The 19582-nt window shown below is 18.2% G+C and overlaps 8 protein-coding genes across 8 annotated transcripts; 4 read left to right on the top strand and 4 right to left on the bottom strand.

Annotated features, from left to right (window-relative positions):
- Positions 1-1280: 1280 nt before the first annotated feature.
- On the bottom strand, positions 1281-2297 carry AOS1 (ubiquitin activating enzyme (E1) subunit Aos1, putative; the record flags this gene model as incomplete). Its single annotated transcript, XM_028676873.1, has 1 exon — positions 1281-2297. One exon carries the CDS (start codon positions 2295-2297, stop codon positions 1281-1283), a length of 1017 nt encoding a protein of 338 aa, XP_028533319.1.
- A 1771-nt stretch (positions 2298-4068) lies between these two features.
- PRELSG_0941800 (conserved Plasmodium protein, unknown function) lies at positions 4069-8163 on the bottom strand (the record flags this gene model as incomplete). Its single annotated transcript, XM_028676872.1, has 1 exon — positions 4069-8163. One exon carries the CDS (start codon positions 8161-8163, stop codon positions 4069-4071), a length of 4095 nt encoding a protein of 1364 aa, XP_028533318.1.
- Positions 8164-9636: 1473 nt separating this feature from the next.
- On the top strand, positions 9637-10237 carry PRELSG_0941700 (60S ribosomal protein L41, putative; the record flags this gene model as incomplete). The annotated part of the gene is made up of 2 exons (XM_028676871.1): positions 9637-9690; positions 10172-10237. The coding sequence occupies 2 exons, from the start codon at positions 9637-9639 to the stop codon at positions 10235-10237; spliced, it is 120 nt and encodes a 39-aa protein (XP_028533317.1).
- A 721-nt stretch (positions 10238-10958) lies between these two features.
- PRELSG_0941600 (conserved Plasmodium protein, unknown function) lies at positions 10959-11967 on the top strand (the record flags this gene model as incomplete). Its single annotated transcript, XM_028676870.1, has 2 exons — positions 10959-11678; positions 11824-11967. The coding sequence occupies 2 exons, from the start codon at positions 10959-10961 to the stop codon at positions 11965-11967; spliced, it is 864 nt and encodes a 287-aa protein (XP_028533316.1).
- A 353-nt stretch (positions 11968-12320) lies between these two features.
- Positions 12321-12896, top strand: PRELSG_0941500 (mitochondrial large subunit ribosomal protein, putative; the record flags this gene model as incomplete). Its single annotated transcript, XM_028676869.1, has 3 exons — positions 12321-12461; positions 12587-12688; positions 12774-12896. The coding sequence occupies 3 exons, from the start codon at positions 12321-12323 to the stop codon at positions 12894-12896; spliced, it is 366 nt and encodes a 121-aa protein (XP_028533315.1).
- A 439-nt stretch (positions 12897-13335) lies between these two features.
- On the bottom strand, positions 13336-13818 carry RPS21 (40S ribosomal protein S21, putative; the record flags this gene model as incomplete). The annotated part of the gene is made up of 2 exons (XM_028676868.1): positions 13336-13470; positions 13705-13818. The coding sequence occupies 2 exons, from the start codon at positions 13816-13818 to the stop codon at positions 13336-13338; spliced, it is 249 nt and encodes an 82-aa protein (XP_028533314.1).
- Positions 13819-14779: 961 nt separating this feature from the next.
- Positions 14780-16178, top strand: PRELSG_0941300 (carbohydrate kinase, putative; the record flags this gene model as incomplete). Its single annotated transcript, XM_028676866.1, has 3 exons — positions 14780-14846; positions 15080-15825; positions 15909-16178. 3 exons carry the CDS (start codon positions 14780-14782, stop codon positions 16176-16178), a joined length of 1083 nt encoding a protein of 360 aa, XP_028533313.1.
- A 734-nt stretch (positions 16179-16912) lies between these two features.
- Positions 16913-19231, bottom strand: PRELSG_0941200 (conserved Plasmodium protein, unknown function; the record flags this gene model as incomplete). Its single annotated transcript, XM_028676865.1, has 1 exon — positions 16913-19231. One exon carries the CDS (start codon positions 19229-19231, stop codon positions 16913-16915), a length of 2319 nt encoding a protein of 772 aa, XP_028533312.1.
- Between the last annotated feature and the right edge of the window lie 351 nt (positions 19232-19582).

The following is a 19582-nucleotide window of genomic DNA, read 5'->3' as shown; positions in this document are numbered from 1 at the left end:
TTTAATTTTTATAAGAATATCAAAAAAATAATTAAATTAATCAAAAAATACTTATGTTTTTTCTTTCAAATATAGATAAAATAAATTATTTATATGCACACACAAAAAAAAAAATTGTAGTTCATGTAATATTAAATTTTTCTTTTACAAATAATTTTTCATTTTATTTTCTATTTATTTAAAAATATACGTATTCTAAATTATGTAGTTCTAATAAATCCCTTTAAATACAAAAAAAAAAAAAAAAAAAATAAAATAAAATAATTTTAATAAAAATAACAATGCATATAAATGTATTGATAACTTGTTATTTATACTTTAAATTTTTGAAAAAATCTTTATGCAATATTTAAAAAAAATTATATAATAGGAATATTAGTCCTTTTAAAAATTATGTTATTTTCATTTTTGAGGAAAGATAATAATATCTTCGTTATTTAAAATAGATAAAAAAAAAAAAATTTTACCAAAATAAATATAAAAAATAAATTCTTTTATTGATGTAAAATTATTTAAATTTTTGTTGAAACATTCAAGGAAATTGAATAAATAAATGTTTCATAAGTAATATAATATAAATTACTTATAAAATTACAAAATAATTTTTTGTTAAAAAAAAAAAAAATTTAAATAAAGAGAAAGTATATATTTATAAAAATAAAAGTAAAAATGAATTCTTATTTAAATAGTAAAAATTATTAGTATATATTATTACTGAGAAAATACATATCATTTAAAAAAATTTTACTAAAAAAAACTTCAATAATATTTAAGTTAAAAATTGTTAATAGAAAAAACGGTTTTGACATAACATATAATAAAAATATTAAATGTTTTTAATATGAATGTAAAAAAAAAAAAAAAAATAATATAAAATAATAATTAAAATTTGAATTTAAAAAACGCTAAAATTATTTAAAAATAAAAAATAAGTGTCTAACATCATGAAAAATCTAAATTTCTTATATTTATAAAAAATATTTGAGGTATGTATTAATTTCATAATAAGGCATTGATGTATTTGTATATATTTTTATTTTTTTTATTTTTTTTTTTCACTCATAATAATATATATAGCAAGAATTCCATATTTACTGAAAAATAATTTTTTCTTTGTTAATAAATATTAAGTAGTTATCAATTATTAACGCCTGTAACTTTTTCATTTGTAATATTAAAATTTTAACTTAAAAATTATATATGTATATAAATATATATTTTAATATTTTTAAAATTTACTTATTTTCAATATATTTTAATAATTTTAAATTTACTAATTTTCATGAAATCATAGCTGTACAAGCAATATTTTGATTCATATCAAAAACACAAAAATTTGGTATTGACTCGTGCTGCTTTGATACGAACTTTCGAATTTCTTGAGCGGTTATGCCACCCATTATTGAACAGGAAGGAGAAAATGTGACTTTATACATTTTTGAAATTTCTTTTAAAGTTTGATCATTATTAAGTTCATATTTATTACAAAAATTATAAAATTCTTTTTCATCAATTTCTTTTTTGCTTTTATTGAATTCTTTATGCTGCTCAAATAGTATCAAGGCAAACATATAAAAAATTATATGATTTGTTTTTTTATGAAAATTTTGGAAAGATACTTTTAAAAAATGAGATAATCTACAATATTTGATTTCAGTAAATTTATTGTTTTCTTCAATATTTTTTTTTGTTTTATAGTAAGATTCTTCTATAGCATGATTCCCAAGATCGGAAAATAAAAATGCAAATTTCCCATTACACATAGGAGCAAAGAAACCAATATTTTTTTTGTGACAAATTTCATTTATATTTATTAATTTATATAATGGATAATCTTCACATGAAATACATACAGAAGTATAATTATTTATAAAATTATTTATACTAAAACATTCATTTATTTCTTTATTATCTATTCCTTCTTCTTTATATATTAAGTGTTTATCAAGAACAATTTTGTCATTTACAATATCTATTCTACCTATATATGCATTAATGTTTATTAATTGATTTATACTTTTTAACTCCTTAAAAATTGATAAACAAACATATTTACCGTTGTCAGATTCATCAAGAAAAAAAACATTTTCCCTCATTTCTTCATCTACTATATTATCATCAATTATTGTTATATTAATACCATTTAAAATCAAATTCTTGCATATTTCTATATTAATAGCACTCAACCCAATAATTAATACATTTGATTTCATCATACGATTCTGAGCTTTCACACCCCATAATCTCAATTGGCGATCATAAATTTTTTCCTTTTCCCACTCTTTACTATCCCCCATTCTTTATTTTATTTTAAACTATTAGATATGAAACTATAATAATGTAAAAAAAAAAGAAAAGGAATAACTAAATAAAAATGAAATTATATAAAATGAATTAATATTCTTCAAATGAAATAAAATAAAATATAATGAAAAAAAAAAAAAAAAAATCAAATGTAATACAACAAAGTATATAAAATAAAAAACAAAATGTAAAATTATATAAAATAAATAATGCCAAATAGGAAACAATAAAAAGAATGAAATAAATTTTATATGCATGAAACCATATAAAATGATTATACGAAAAATTAAATTAAATGTAATAAAATGAATCAAGTGAAATAGATTAAAATATTCTAAATCTTAATAAAATAAATATGTAATATTATTATTATTACTACTATTATAATAACAATTATTATTATTCTTATTATTATTACTATTATAATAACAATTATTCTTCTTATTATTTTTATTACTACTATTATAATAACAATTATTCCTATTATTATTTTTACTTTTTTTCTTTATTTCATTAAGATCTTATAATTAAAGTCTCTTAAAGAGTATTAACGAAAAACAATATTGTTACTTATTTAATTACATTAAATATGTTTCAAATTGAAGAAAAATAATTATAGTAATACTTTTTTTTTTTTTATGAACTTTTATTTTACTATATAGCTTTTCGTGATATATGTTGTAGATATTTTTATTAAATAAATTAAATGAAATAAAATATATTAAAAATTCTTTACGTATTATTCAATATTAAGGACAAATCATTGTGTAAATTTTCCTTGGAAACATAAAATTAAAAAAATATATAATATATAAATATATATATATATACAATCGTAAGTACATATAAATAAATTTACTTGTTTCATATAAGCATAAAAATTAAAAGTTTAAATATTATTTTTTTTTTTTTTTTTTTAATTAAAAAAAAATTTATATTAAAGATAAATAAAATATTTATAAATTCATTGACACAATTATTTCAGTAAAAATAAAAATAAAAGAGATTTTTTCAATTGATATTGAATAATAAAAAAAATATGTCTTTTTTTTTTTTATTTATGTTTTAATTTTTTTAATGAATAATTTTAAAAAATTATGAATTAAAAAAAAAAATTTCTAGAAAAAATTTCGTTTTTTTCATATATTAAAATATTCTTGAAATAATAAAAATAAATATTTTCATTATATTTACATAATAAAATAAAGATTTAAAAATTCAAATATATCATCATAATTAATGATAATATATCTTTCTTTTATTACAAATGTTAAAACTTCGTATTTTTTTTTAAAACAGAAAAAAAAAACTATAAATGGAAGATAAATATAAATGAGATAATTTATATGATGTATATTTCTTAAGAATTTTTTTTTTTTAGATATATTTACTAGTTTATAAAAAAAGTATAACTATATTCACTGCCTAATTTTTTTTAATAAAATTATTCTAAAACTAAGAAATAACAAAAAAAAAAAAAAGAGTTATTTTATGTATGTTAAATAATATAAAAGATATTTTTTAAAAAGTAAATTATTATAAATTTAAAATAAAATAGAGTAACAATAATATGTTGTAATTAATTATTAAAACAAAAAAAAAAAAAAAATTAAAAAATAAAAAAAATTACAAAAAAAATATTAATTACATTTATTAGAATTTAAAAAAAGGGGGGGGGAAAAGAAAAAAGCAACTATTTATTTATTTATTATTATTTTTTTTTTTTTTGAAATTTATGTCATATACATGTATCTAAATTTTCTTTTAATTTTTTAGATGTAATTTTTTTAATTCATCAAGAATATATTCGCATAATATATTTTTATCTTCATTTTTAATTGCATGAATTTTACAAAAAATATCAACAATATATAATGGATCTTCATCTTCACGAATAGCTAATGAAGCAATTTTATTTTCAGATATTTTTATTTTTGTTTCAAAATAAACTGGTTTTATCTTTACTTTGTAAAATCCTTTATCAAAACTAAAAGGAGAAATTTCCATTTTTTCATTTCTATTAATATTATCATTTGGGATTCTATATTCTAAAAAGTCATTTACTCTTTTTTTTTCTTCAATACCTTTTTTAATTCTATCTACTGTCTTTTTATATCCTCTTGGTAATTCGGACAAATAAATTTTAACATTGTCATTTATTATTGGATGAAATACGCACTCTTTTTTTAATTCTTCTTCTTTTAATTTTTCTAATTCATATTTTTTCTTTTTTAATTCTTCATTGTGCTTCAAACCCCTCCAATATAATATTTTGTTTCTGTCTATTTTATTTTTTCTAGTGCTATCAACTAGTTGATCATTGTTTTTTTTCATGTCATTTATTATCATAGTAGTAGACATATCTTCATAATTTTTATTTTTATTAAAACAATTGTCATTGTTATTTTCATAAGAAAAGTTATTTATAAATATACTATTTTTTTTATCAGTAGTAGTATTATTACTGCTACTGCTTCTACTTTTATTTTGTTTCTCTGATTGATAGAAATTATTTAATGTAATAATTTCTTCTCCTTCATAAAAGATATTTTTATTATAATTTTTATTTATTTTAACGAATTCTTTATTATATATATTTATTTCTTTCTTTTTTGTTATATCCATTTTTTTCATTCTATTGGTATTTAAAGTAGGATGAAAAGTGCAGTCTACTAATTCTTTTTTTTGTGCTTCTTCTTTTTTTTCTTGAATTTTCTTTTTCTTCTCTTTTTCTCTAGAATTTACTTTACTTAGCCATTTTTGTAATCGGGAATCGTCTTCTTCCTTTCTTTTTAAAAATAAAAAATTTTTTTGATCGAAATTGTTTTCATTTGCTTTCTCTAATATGTTGGTTTTAATTTTATTTTCTATGCTATTAGAAATATTTTCATTATATATATCATCAAGTTCAGTTTTATTGTTTAGTATATTTTCATTTGTAATACTCTTAAAATGATTTAATTTTTTACTTTTACTCTCTGTTTTTCTTTCTAAATAGTCTCTATTAAACTTGTTAACAATTCCTTCACTTTTTTTTTTTAAGTCAAAAAACATATTCCCTTCATTTTTACTTTTTATCAAATAGTTACATCTATCACTTTGATTTGATCGAATTTCGTATTTTTCTTTTGATGGGTACTTCTCCGAATCATTACTCGTATTTTTACTATTTAAAAGACTCTTTTTTTCTCTCTTTTCATTTTTATCAAAGTTTTTTTCTTTCTCTATTGAATATATTTCATTTTCGTAAGGAGGGGAAAGGCTATTAGAACAAATATTGTGTTCATCCTTGTTATTAACAAAATTATTGTTTAATTTCTTTTTTATCTTATTATAATTATGTTTTTTTTTTTTATTAAATGTATTTAAGCAACAGTCAGTAGAGTACGTATCATTATCATTATATAAGGCAATATCATTTTTATAATCATTTTGTTCATCACTATAAGAAATAAAATTGTCTTTAATAGTTTCTAATTCATTTATTCTACTCTTATTTATAATCATTCTTTTTTGTTCACATTCTGATAATGCTTCGGAATTCTTATCTTCACTTGTCCATTTTTCTATTTTCTTAAAAGAATTTTTCTTTTCTGTATAATTACTCAAACTTTCGTCAATTTTATTTTCTTTGTATAAGTATTTATCTAATTTTAAATTAAAGCTATTCTCTTTTTTATTTAACATGCACTCATCGTTAAAATAATTTATATTGGCATACTCTTCTAAGGTGCTGTTATCCTCTTCTTTATTTAAATTTCTAGAAACATCATGTGATAGCTTACTATAATTACTTCTATTCAATTTTATATTATTGATTTCATTTGTATCATTATTATTTTCTATCTCGTTAGTTTGACTTGTTTCATCTTTTATTATACTTCTCTTATAATTTAAAACTAAACTGTTAGTCTCTTTTTTATCAGCATCATAAACATGATCAGAATTGTAATTTTCTTCCTTTGTTTGCTCCATATGAATAAATATATCTTTTTCTATTGAATTAATAAAACATTTTTTATTCTTATCATAAATAAAATCATCTCCCTTCAGTTTAGGGTAATTTTTATTTTTATAATAGTTATTTTTTTTTGTAGTAAACTCTTCCTTTGAATCATATATAGTGTAATTAGATTCTTCTACCAAATTTCTCTCATTTCTTTCAAAATTAATGATGTCGTAACAAAATTTTTTTTTATGAATTTTTATTAAATCTTTATTATGATATTGTCTATTTTCATCAATTTTATTTTCTTTTATTTCCAAATTTTTTAAAGTATCTTCTTTTTTCTCATTCATGTTTTCTATATTCATACAATCTTTCATTTTATAATTTTTATTAGTAATATATTGATAGGAACTATTTGAAGCAGTACTTTTATTACTGATTAACAACTTATTTTTAATAAGTCTACTGGTGTGATCATATGAATTATTCGAAATTTTATCTTCACTTATCTCTGATAAATTATAAGTTGTTCTATCTTTTGATAAATTTAAATTGTTATGTAATAACGTTTTATCATAGTACAATTCTTGTAGGGTATCACTTTCTTTTGAATAAATATCATTACATGTATATGCTAAATAATTTTCTTTAGTATTTTCTTTCATTTTATTTTTGTTGTTTATTTTTAAATTTTCATTTTTATTCATAATCATATTTTCATTATTCAAAACATTTTTCTCATCATTGTTAATGTAGGTTTCATTGCTATCTATAATTTTACCATTTTTTTTAATATTATCATCATCATTACATTTTATGTTCCTATAAATATGGTTGTTGATGCTACTATGAGATTTCAAATCATCACATATATAATTTTTTGAAAAATTATTATTGATTTTTTTTTTTTTTTCTTCATAATTCATATCTATTTTGCTAATTAAATTATCTAAATCATTTTTCTTATCACTTCCATCTCTTTCTTTTTGTGATGGCGTTAAACCTTTTTTGCCATGTACATAATTTAATTTTGCATTTCTTTCATTTTCTATTACGCTAATATTACTATAAGAACTAACATTATTATCCTTCATTTTTTCTTTTGTGATATTTATATTTATAGGTTCATTAAATTCATTTTTATTATTTGCGTAGCTACTTGTTTTATCTTTTTCTCTATTTAATTTTCTCTTTTCAATGCATATATTTATATATTTATTAAATTCTTCTGACTCCTTTTCACTAATACTAATATTAAGTAAATTTCGCATAGTATTTTCAATTTCACTTATATGTGGATTTTTATCTTTTTTTTTTAGTACATCTGATTTTTCTCTACTTTCTTTTATCATGCTGTTATTGTTATCTATAACATTTTTTTTAAATGCTTCATTATCTTCAACAATAACATTTTTATAATTTATTTCACTTTGTAAACTGGATCTTTTTAATGTTAACTTTTCTTCCAATGTGTTTTCATTAAAATAAGAGTAAAAGTTATTTATTTTTTGTATTAAACTACTAACTTCATCTTTTATAGGACATCTAACATTTTCGTTGTTTGAAATAGACAATTGATTTTCTCTAGATTCTTTTTTTGATGTATAATTTTCTTTTCTTTCTCTCATTATCAGAAACACAAAATCTATTAGTTCATCTTCAGGTATAATATTTCTTTTTTTATCTAACAATAGATTGCTAATTTTTTCAACAAAACTATCATTAATATTATTTATTAATTGGATATCAAAATTATCATTATTTCTAATTATTAATTTTGATGAATCTATTATTACATCTGCATCTAATAATATTTTTTTGAGATTATTCAATGATATTGCTTTATCATTGTAACTAATTTTACTTGAAGTAGATTTAGTGCATTTATCTTCTAAATAATTTATATTCATTTTTTTTTTTTATATATATATATCGTAAACAAAAAAGAAAAGAAGAAAAAAAAAAACAATTTATTAAAAACACAAATGTAAAATATACGATTTTTAAAATTATTTTTAAGATTAATATATAAATAATTATATACAATTTTTGTTATTCTATATAAGAATTTCATTTTATTATTTAATATTAGACATTTTAAAATGTAATTATAAAATACAATGAAGTAAAAAAAAAAATTAATGTTTAAAAAAAATTGAGATTTAATAAATTTTAGTGAAATTTACATTATATTCAAAAAATTCTAATATATTAAATATATTATATTTTTAATAAAAGTTAGGAAAAATTTTAAAATACTATTATTATTATTCTTATTTACAAGACAAAAACGTAATGCTACAATTTTTTTTTTTTTTAATTTAAATAATCTTTATATAGAAAAAGAAAAGTTACTGTGCAAAGACTATAATTTATTGTAGAATATGTTTATAAAAATTTATGTCTAAATATAAAACAATAATTAAAAAAATATATTTCTTAAAAATTTTGATTGTTGTTTTAAGGAGAAATATAAATTTTTATTTTTCCTCATAAATCAAAATTTTTTTGAAGCAAATTTAATGATCTAAAAATTAGAAATAAAAATCGCAATAGCAGAATTCGAAGTAAAATTTAAAAGAAATTATAAATTTTATATATAAGAGATTTTTTATTAAAAAGATTGATGAATAAAAGTCACACATCTATAATGCTTTGTTGTATTAATGATATTTTTCAAATTTCACATAGATTCCTTTTTTTTTTTTTCTAAATTTTTAAATTTTTCTATTTAGATGTTCAAAACATATCATATATTATAAATAACATAATTATTTTAACTTATTATTACTATTATATTATGATTGTAATCTTTTTAAAAAAAAATGTCGTAGTAATAAAAAGGTTAATATTTCATTTTAAAATTTCTTTGACTTACTCTATTTTAGAAACCCCATTGATCACCTCGCAAAATTTTAACATTATTTAAAAAAAAAATTTTAAAACAAAATAAAAAACTTTATCTATTTTAGTTAATATATACGTTTTGCTTTTAAAAATGTAATTAATAGCTTCCTTGATTATTTAGTAGTTATTTTTTATATTTATATTATGTATTTTTTACAAAAAGAATAATTTATGTAAAGTGAAATTTTTTTTTTTTTTTTTTAAACGGAACAATTAAGCATTGCTACATCTTAAATTTTTTTTCAACGTTTTAATTTATTTGTTTTTATAAATTCAATTAAAAAAAAAAAAAAATAATAAAAAAAAAAATAAAATAAAAAAATGAATAAATAAATAAATAAATAAACAAAATAAAAAAAAAGTAAATATATAATATATAAATAAGTTTCTAAATTGTAATAAAATACTTTTAATTTCTTTTATAATAAAATTTTAAAAAGTTTAAAATTCATTTGAAACAAAATTAAAATTCCAAAATGGCTCATGGAGCAAGTAGATATAAGAAATCAAGGGCAAAAATGCGTTGGAAGGTAGATAAAAAAATACATAAAGAAAAAATATTGTTTTATTAATTTCCCTTTATATATATATTTTTATTTACTTTTATTTCAATATTATATATTTTTCTTCTGTATGTATTTTTCATACTTTTAATGTTGTATATATATTATGAAATTATATTCAGAAAATTTGAAATCTATAATTTGCCTTACATACTTTTTATTAATTTCTATATGAAAATACTTTTTTAATTTTACTATATGGATTGTTTAATATAATAATATATATATAATTTATTATAATAAATATTTGTTGTAAGTTCATCGTTCTATTATTTTTACTTGTTTTATATATTTGTTTTTTTTATATTCTTTTATATATTTATTCAACAAAATTTTATGCACATTTTATCTCTATATCTTTATTTTTCTCAATAAATTTTATATATATGTATACTTATGACATAATTATATTATTATAAATTCTTTATATTTTTTCTCATATTTTTAGTGGAAAAAAAAGAGAACTAGACGTTTACAAAAGAAAAGAAGAAAAATGAGACAAAGATCAAGATGATTTTATTCATATAAATTTATATGAAGTTTTTTTTTTTTTTTAAAAAAAAAAAATGCATAACTAAGATATTAACAAGTTTACAAATCTAAATATGAAAAATAAATGTTTTATAAAGTTTTAGAAACTATTATTATGTATTATTATATATATATATATATACATATGTATATTTTTTTTTTATGCCTCATATAATAATACCTTTTTATTTATTTTAATTTATAATTTTATATTATTACATTTATTTTTTTAAAACACATTAAAGAACCAAGTGAATACGCATATGAAAAGTAATAACGGAAATATTAGGATAAAAAAAAAAAATTATTTTTAAAAAGTTAACTTAAAATTTCTTAATATTTAAATAAATTCATCTTATTATTAGATATATATAATTCTTTTGTATTTCCATAAGAAAATAAATAATTTTAAAAATTGGATATGGATTTTTTACTTTTGTCTTTTTTTTTTTTTAAATAACGATTCACCTATTGTATTAATCATTACAAAAAAAAAAAAGAAAAAAAAGAAATTATAAAAAATTATAAAAAATTTTAATTGAATAAAATTGAGACTAATTGTCTTTTATATTAAATTTGTTTTTATTTATAAAATACCTTATTTACTTATTTAAAAAATTTATAATTAAATTAAAGATATATAAAACTGAATAATATTGGTAAAAAAAAAAAAAAAAAAAGAAATATTAGATAAAATTATAAAAATGAGTGATACTCCTAACAAAAAAAGTGATATAGAAAAAAACTTAAATGAGAAAGAAAATGATTCATCAGATGAATCAAGTGATTCCTATTATAAAAATAAATTTCGCTTTAAAAAGAACTCAATAGAGATAAAAAAGAAAAGTTTACTAAAAAACAAATTAAAGAGTGATGATATAACAATAATAAAAAAAGGTCTTAGTTTAAATGAAAATAATAAAAATTTAGAAAATGGGGAAATTTTCTGCCTTAGAAGCAAAAAAGAAAATGAGAAAAATAAAAATCTTGAAAAGATAATTAAAATAGGTACGAACAATATTAAAACAGATGAAAAAAGTAAAAGCCGTAGTATAACTTTTTTAAATGATATAAAAAAAAAAGATGATGAAGAAAATAAACTAAATATAGAAAATACAAATGAGATAAATATAAAAATAGAAAAAGAATATAGAGATGAAACTAAGCAAAGCAAAAATGAAGATAAAATAAAGTTAACAAATTACAATAATGAAGAAAAAAATTCACAAAGTTACAATAATAATATAAAAGAAAAACCAAACTTTCAAAATGAAGAAAATGATGATAAAAATAGTGGATATTTTGACTCGCATAATGAAAATATAAAAAATAATGAAAAACTAAAAAAATTTCAAATATTAAAAGAGAAAAAAAAAAATGAAAAACTATCAACTTTAAATCTAATTAAAAAACATGGAAGATTAGTATTACATTAAAAATAAAATATATATATTTTTCTTTTATATATATTTTCACAAAAAAATATTATTGTAACTTCATATTATTTTTTTTAAAAAAAAATTACATTAAAAATATTTATAATTTTTCTTATTTTTTTTTAAAATTCAGATAAATAAAATTGAAGAAATATATATTAATAATAATGAGGAAATAGAAAATATGAGAAATGAGTTTACTGATTTAAAAAATGACCTCAATAAATTAATGAACATAATAAATATAGGCCAAAAGGCAGTTGCATTATTAAAATAAAAATAAAGTAAAAATTAAAAAAAAAAAGTTTTTTCCTTCTTTATATACTTTTAAATAGAGACAAGTACATATTTTGATTTTATTTATTATTATTTTTTTTTTATCATATAAAAATTTTTAATGTAACAATTATTAACCCTTCCAATTTCTAAATTTATTATAGAATTTTTACTTTTACAAGAAAATGTTAATTTTTCCTTTTTTTTTTTGAAATGAATATTAAAAATTTTTTATTATAGCTTAAATATTTTAAATACCATCAGAAAAAAAAAAATAATAAAATTAAGAATTGGGATACACATTCTAAATTTACTTTTTTTTTTTTTTGAAATTTTATTTTTGTTGATTGTATAATGAATAGCTACTTATTTTTAAAAAATACTGATATAAGAAAAAGTATAAATTTTACAAGTTTTTTCTATTTAAATAAGAGAGGGGTTCTTCAATCAAAATTCCAAAAAAAGAATGATAACTCATATAATTTACCATTCAGAGTATATATTTCTATATAAAATTCTTTTTTTTTTTTAATGAAAAACAAATTTCTTTATATATACACTTGCATATATATATATATATATATATACTTAAAGAGAATTTTATTTTTTATTTTCTTCAGGTAAGCAGAACTACCTCAGGAAATTTGCCAGTTTATCCCAAAATAAGAAGACACGGAACAATAGTTACAACAGTTGTTCGACATATATATGGGGATATTAAGGTAAAAAAATAAAAAATAAAAAATAAAATAAAATAATGTATATTATTTTATTCTATTTATATAAATAAATGTAAATACTTCTAAGGTATTTAAGGAACATTTAAGAAATATATGCGAGGCACCAGTTAGGGAGCATGTGGGATATATTGAAGTTAAAGGATTACATACTTTAAAAATAAAGCAATGGTTACAGCATATTGGATTTTAAACAAAAAAAAGAAAAAAATTGAGAAAAACATACTTTAAATTTTAATTAAAAGTGTTTTTATCTTTTAAATATAATAATAAAAATTTATTAGAAAAAATAAGGGGAAAAAATTTTCATCTATTTTGAAGCATATCAATTAAATATCATTTTTTTTTTCTTGTTTTGTTTTTTTGGTTTTTAATTTTTTTTTTTTTTTATATTAATTTTCATATACTTACAGAATAATTTAGAGTCTTACAATTTTAAAATTTTTTATAACAAGTCTTCTAGAGTTCTTAATCTTTTTTCTTTTTATAAAACATTTATTCCATTGAATTTAAAAAAAAAAAAATATAAATATAAGATATACTAATATTAAGAATTAATTAAAATCTCATGAAAAATGTATATTAATACAATGCATTTAAATATTATTATCCTTTTTTTTTTTATATTTCCATTAATTTGAAAAAGATAACATTTTCTTTTCATGTAAAAGCCTGTTCAAGCAAGCATCAGATTCTCCTTTTTGCCTAACATGGCCAGAAATTGCAAATGTTTCTGTTTTTCCATTATAAACTCCATCTTCGTTAACCTTCAATAAAAACATAAATTAAAATAATAATATATACGTAAAGCAAAAATTATACATTATTTAATGAAATAAGTTATTCTTCAGAAAATTTCATATGTTCATATTTAAAAATAAAAAAAAAATTAAAATTCTTTTCTTATGACAAAATATATACTTATATATAAAATATACATTTTCTCATAAAAAGAAATATATGTATATATATATTTTATTAATCTTATTTTATGTTCATACCATTCCAACATTTATTTGAACTGCTCCATGTTCTTTAGCAGGAATAAGTCTTGATGTAGCAGAACATTTTCTTGGGATATAAATATCAACTAAAACTTTTTGATCATTAAACATTTTTATTGAAATTATTCGAAAAAATAAGAAAAAAAAATTATTAGTGAGGATATATTTTAGTAACTATTATATTTATTTAAATAATTGTTATATGTATTTTTTTTTTTTTTCTTCTTAATTTCTTAAAAGCTATTTAACATAAATATTTATAGAATTTTTTTTAAAATTTTTTTAAAAATATTTATTTGATATAAATTGAAGAACATTAAAAAAAAAAAAAAAAAAAAATAAAAAGTAACGTTTTTACATATATATTGGCATGTATTTTTTTTTCCGATATTTTTTTAGTAAAAAAAAAAAAATTTTTAAAGTACAAAAAAATCACAAATGAAAATAATTTTAGAAATCTTTTAAAAAAATTTTGAAAAATAAAAGAGTAAAATATAATTTTTTCTTAAAAAAAATATAAGTAATAAAAGAAAATTTAATAATAATAATTAAAGAATTCTTCTATCATTTGCAATTAAAGGAAATAAATTACAAGTAATGTTTCAAAGAAAATAAAGAGCATATTATTTACTTTTATAAAATTCTTTTTCTTTTTTTATCACAACTGAAAATGAAATTTCAAATAAAAACTCACTATATTTAAAACCACCTTCTCTTTACTAACTGGGCTCTTTATTATAAACATATCAAGTTAAAAAATCTGTAGAAAATTATATAGATTTTTTATTTATACCGAAACTGAAACAAATAATAAATATATGTGCGTAAATTTAAGAATAAAAGATAATATTCTTTAGCAAATTTATATATATGCTTGTATACATAAATTCAGTTATATATTTCATTTTAAAAGGTATGTGTAAGTTTCAAAGTTATAATTTTCAAGAATGCCACTGAGTCTTATTTTTTTAAAGAATTCTTCAAAACTATATATTTAATAAATTAAGGCACTTTTATAGTAATACTAGGAAAAAATTAGAAAAATAATATTCTTGTTTTAAATTGTTAGAACATGGAAGAATTTAGTATTTGTTCTAATTTTTTATTAAATAGTATTGATTTAAATAAGAAACTTCAAAGTAAAAAAAAAAAAAAAAAATTTTTTTTTATTTTTTTCTAAATTTATTACATTCGTTTAATTGAAATATCAATATTTAAAAAATATTTAAAGTATAATATATATATATTTAATTATATGTATATAAAAGAAGAGAATTGTATACATAAAATATGTATATTTAAGTAGAACTACGTAAATTCATAAGCTTATATAAAAAAAAAATGTTTTATATTTTTTTCTTTTCTTTTTAAGATAAAAATTTGTATTATCTAAAAGATTATATAATACCTGAATTATCAGAAAATGATTACAAAGGATGTAATGGTAAAATATGTGTTATAGGGGGTAATGAAATTTATTGTGGTGCTCCATTTTTATCAGCTATGACCTCTTTAAAACTGGGAGCTGATTTATGCTTTGTGATAACATCTAAAGAAAATTCTATTCCTTTAAAAACTTATAGTAGTGAATTAATCGTTTACCCATATTTATATAACAAGAAATCCGAAATAACAAAAATTGAAGAAAGCGATTTAGAAAAATGCGTTGAATATTTATTGAACAGAATTGATTCTTGTGTTATTGGCCCAGGTCTTGGTTTTCTTGATGAAACTACAAAAATGTGTCTCATATACATTATAAAAAAATTTATAGAGAAAAATATTTTTTTAATTCTGGATGCTGATATAATAGAATTTATTATTACAAATAATAATCTACTTGAATTAATTAAAAATTATGAAAACTGTATATTTACACCTAATAAAAATGAATTTAGAAAGATGATTTTAATTTTGACAGATGATAAAAATATAAAATTTGAGCAAATGGATTGCTACCAAATTATTTATAGTGCACATAAAATTAATTCATTATTTAATGGACCTAAAATACTAATAAAAGGTTTTTATGATATTTTTATTTCCAAAAATTTTTTTTTTGTATCATTTATTAATAATCCTTGTTTAAAGAGATTAGGAGGGCTTGGTGATATATTGGTATATATTCATATTTTATCTTTTTTTCTAATTAATCTTTATTATATATAAAAATGTATATATTACTCTTATTTTAACTATAGACTGGTTTATTGGCTGTTTTTCAATGTTGGGTATCAAAAAAAAAAAAAATTTTTTTACAACCAATTAAAGAAGTTTTTAATATTGATAATATTAATTATCATAATGAGTGCTTAGATGCACTTGCAGCCTTTAATGGGAGTTATTTTCTTAAAATTTTATGCAAAGAAGGTTTTAATAAAAATCATAGAGGAGTAATAGCTTCTGATATTATGAACAGTATTCCTCACTACTTTTATAATATTTATGATAAAGAAAAAAAAAAAAGTTAATTTTTTTTATTTTTTTACTATTTTTTTTTTTTTTTTTTTGTTAACATGCTATTATTATACAATATATATAGAAAATATAAGATATTTTATTTCAAAAAAAATTTAATAAATTTATGAGTTTAAAAATAACTAATTATAATATATTATATATTTTTTTTTTCTTTTTAATGACACTATTTGTAAAAGAAATAGTTGATATTTTATAAAAAGTATGTATTTTTTTAAAATTATTTTATGTATGAATGTGTTGTCTATTTTTTTTTTTTATTTATTTCTTTTACTTTTTTACAGAAAATATATGTAATTTTAATTACATTTTTTTTTTTAAATTAAATAATTATAAATTATTCAGTATTTGAAAACAATATGTTGATATTTTGATTAATTAAAAAAAAAAAAAAAAGCTTATAAATGTAATTTTTTTTTTTTTATAACATTTCATATAACAATCAAATGTACTATAAATATATTATATACAAAATTAAAAAAGAATATTGAAGGCACAAATTTTAATTTAAAAAGGAAATGCTTAAAAATTGGAAAAAAAAATTATATTTAAAACAAAAAAAAACTTTTAAATTGAAAAATATTTATTTGATAATATATCTATCAGATATGTAAAAATAAATTGTTAAAATAATTAAATCAAAAAAAAAAAAAAAAGAAAAAAAAGGTTTTTCGTCTTTATTCTACCCATACTTATTATTATTATTTTTTTTTTTCTTATTAAAGTCTCAATTTACAATATGAAAATTCATCAAATCTTCATACATAAAGAAATTTTGACTTGGTATTTCTTCATTTTTTTTGCTCTTATACCATTGCGGAAAAGTATAATGTTCATATAATGTAGAATTATATTCACTTGATCTTGTCATAGAAATATTTTCATCATTTGAGGCGACTTCAATTGACCCACCTATAGGTATAGTTTGGAATCGAATAGAAAGATTGAGTAATAACTTTTTCCATGATTTTGGTAATTTTTTTGAGTTTCTTAAAATTAAAGCTCTTTTAAAACGATTGTATGTTGATGAATATAATTTTTTTTGTTGATACATATGTTTAACATAATTTCTGTTAATATCTTTATAATATAAATTTATATTATTTGAAAATAAGGAGTGGAAACTTTCTGTATATTCGTGGTATTCTTCATTTGAAGAAGGATAAAAGTATTCTTTTAAATCTTCCAAATCATCATTATCATCTTCATTTTCAGTATTTTTATTAATCATATATTTTTTCAATAGTTCTTTTTTTTTTTTTTCTTGCGGTAAACTTAAATTTCTTAATTTATAATAACTAACACCAAGTAAAGCAGCCTCTAAGTCATCTCTAGGTTGCATAAAATCTTCAGCAGATAATCGAAAAGTACCCCAATGAATTGCTACAGCGACTTCTGCTCTTATATCTCTCCATATCTTCACAGATTCCCAAGGATGCACATGATGGTATCTTAAGGAATTATTTGGTTCATATGCACCAATAGATACAGCAGCTAAGTGAAAAGGACCATGTAATCTCCCAATTTTTTTAAATTCCTCAAATTCATTCTTTAAATATGCAGTATCACCAGAAAAATAGAATTTATGCTTTGGTCCCTTTAATATTAATGATCCCCATAATGATTGATTAAAGTCACTTAGACTATTTTTTCTTGATGTCCAATGAAGAGTGGGTGCATAAACTATCTTATATTTAAAAATATCATTTGCATTGTTTTTACTTTTCCACATTCCATCTCTACATTTAAATTGTTTATAAGATATCCAACAAGATATCCATCTTTCATCTCCCCATGACATCTCGTAAATTTTAGAGGCTTTACAACCTTCTTTAAGAAAAAAATTTGCAAAGCCTTCTGGGACATACCACATGACATTTTGAAATTTTTTTAATTTACATAAAGCTCTTGCATCTTCATTTGTTATGTGATCATGATGATTATGAGAAACAAAAACAGCATGTAAATCATCTGGCAATTGAGAAATGTTACATGGAGATTTGGATATTCTTTCTCCTAACCCTCCCACTATCTTAACATTCGCCCAATTAAATATTGATTTAACAATTCCCTTAAGGCTTAATAAATCAATTTTAAAAACTGGATCTAATAATACCTTAAACCCATCTACTACTACTAAACCTGTAGCATGCCCTAACCATGTATAATTTATTCCATAAAAATTTGGTTTTGTTTCATCGTTGTTTTTATAAAAATGAGTATATAAATCATCTCTTTGAATAAAACGAGGTGATAGAACAGGCATATCTCTTTTTAAAATTTCTTGATTAACTTTTTGTGCATTTCTATGATTTTTAAACCAGGTAGCTAAAAACCCCCAAAATTTTGCATTTTCAATTATACTCGAAACATCATCTTGTGTTATAGAGTCCCAAGGATATATATATTCTTTATCAATTTTTATTGCTTTTGTTAAGCTATGAGGTGATATAGCTTGTTTTAAAAAACTTTTAAAATATACGTAACATTCAGTAGATAACGATCTTTGATGTAATGAAAGATTTAAACTAGTCTGTCTTAAATATTTCATATTTTCTGAATATACACTCAAGAAATTATTATCTACTATTTCAGTTCCTGGTACATTTTTCAAATGTATTGTATTGGAACTTCTTTTATTCGGAATATATATGAATTCATCATTTTCAAAATAATAATCAAATTTATTATTATTATCATTATTTTCATTTTTTTCATTATAATTTTTAAGTATAATGCAAAAAATAAAAAAAAAACCTACAAAAGTTAATACATTTATAGTATATTTTTCCTTTTTCTTTATTATCCAAGTCAAAAAAAAAGGAAAGAATAAAAAATATTTCTGTTTTTCTTTCATACAATTTTTTCTTAATACATCAACATAATTATTATCAACGTATTCATTGTTTTTTCTATTGAAAAATTCATCTTTTTCAAAATCTAAATCGTTTGAATTCTTAATAAAGTTATTTCTTTTACTTAATCTTTTTATATTATCATTTTTGTACTGTATTGGTTTTTTTTTTTTTATTTTTTTATCACTCATATTTTCCTTTATATATATATATATAAATTATACTTCTATTTATTTTTTATACAACATACTTTAATTTACCAAAATTTTCAGAGTACATTATTTATATAAAGTTAAATGCAAACAATTTTTTCTTTTTAATTTTTTTTTTTATAACTTTTAAACAATACTTTTTTGTCTATTATATTTTAAAATTTTAAAAATCATTTATACTTACAAATACAACTTAAAAAAATATTTCAAATATATAAAGTACTAAAAATTGAAATTAATTAAAAAAAGCATAGAATTTTCAAAAATTAAAGAAATAAATAAAAGAAAATTTTAATAATTTTGTTTTTTGGAATTTTCACGGACTCTATA

The sequence above is a fragment of the Plasmodium relictum genome, assembly GCF_900005765.1.
Source record: "Plasmodium relictum strain SGS1 genome assembly, chromosome: 9".
NCBI classification, from domain to species: Eukaryota; Apicomplexa; class Aconoidasida; order Haemosporida; family Plasmodiidae; genus Plasmodium; species Plasmodium relictum.
This window is presented reverse-complemented; position numbering and strand designations above follow the sequence as displayed.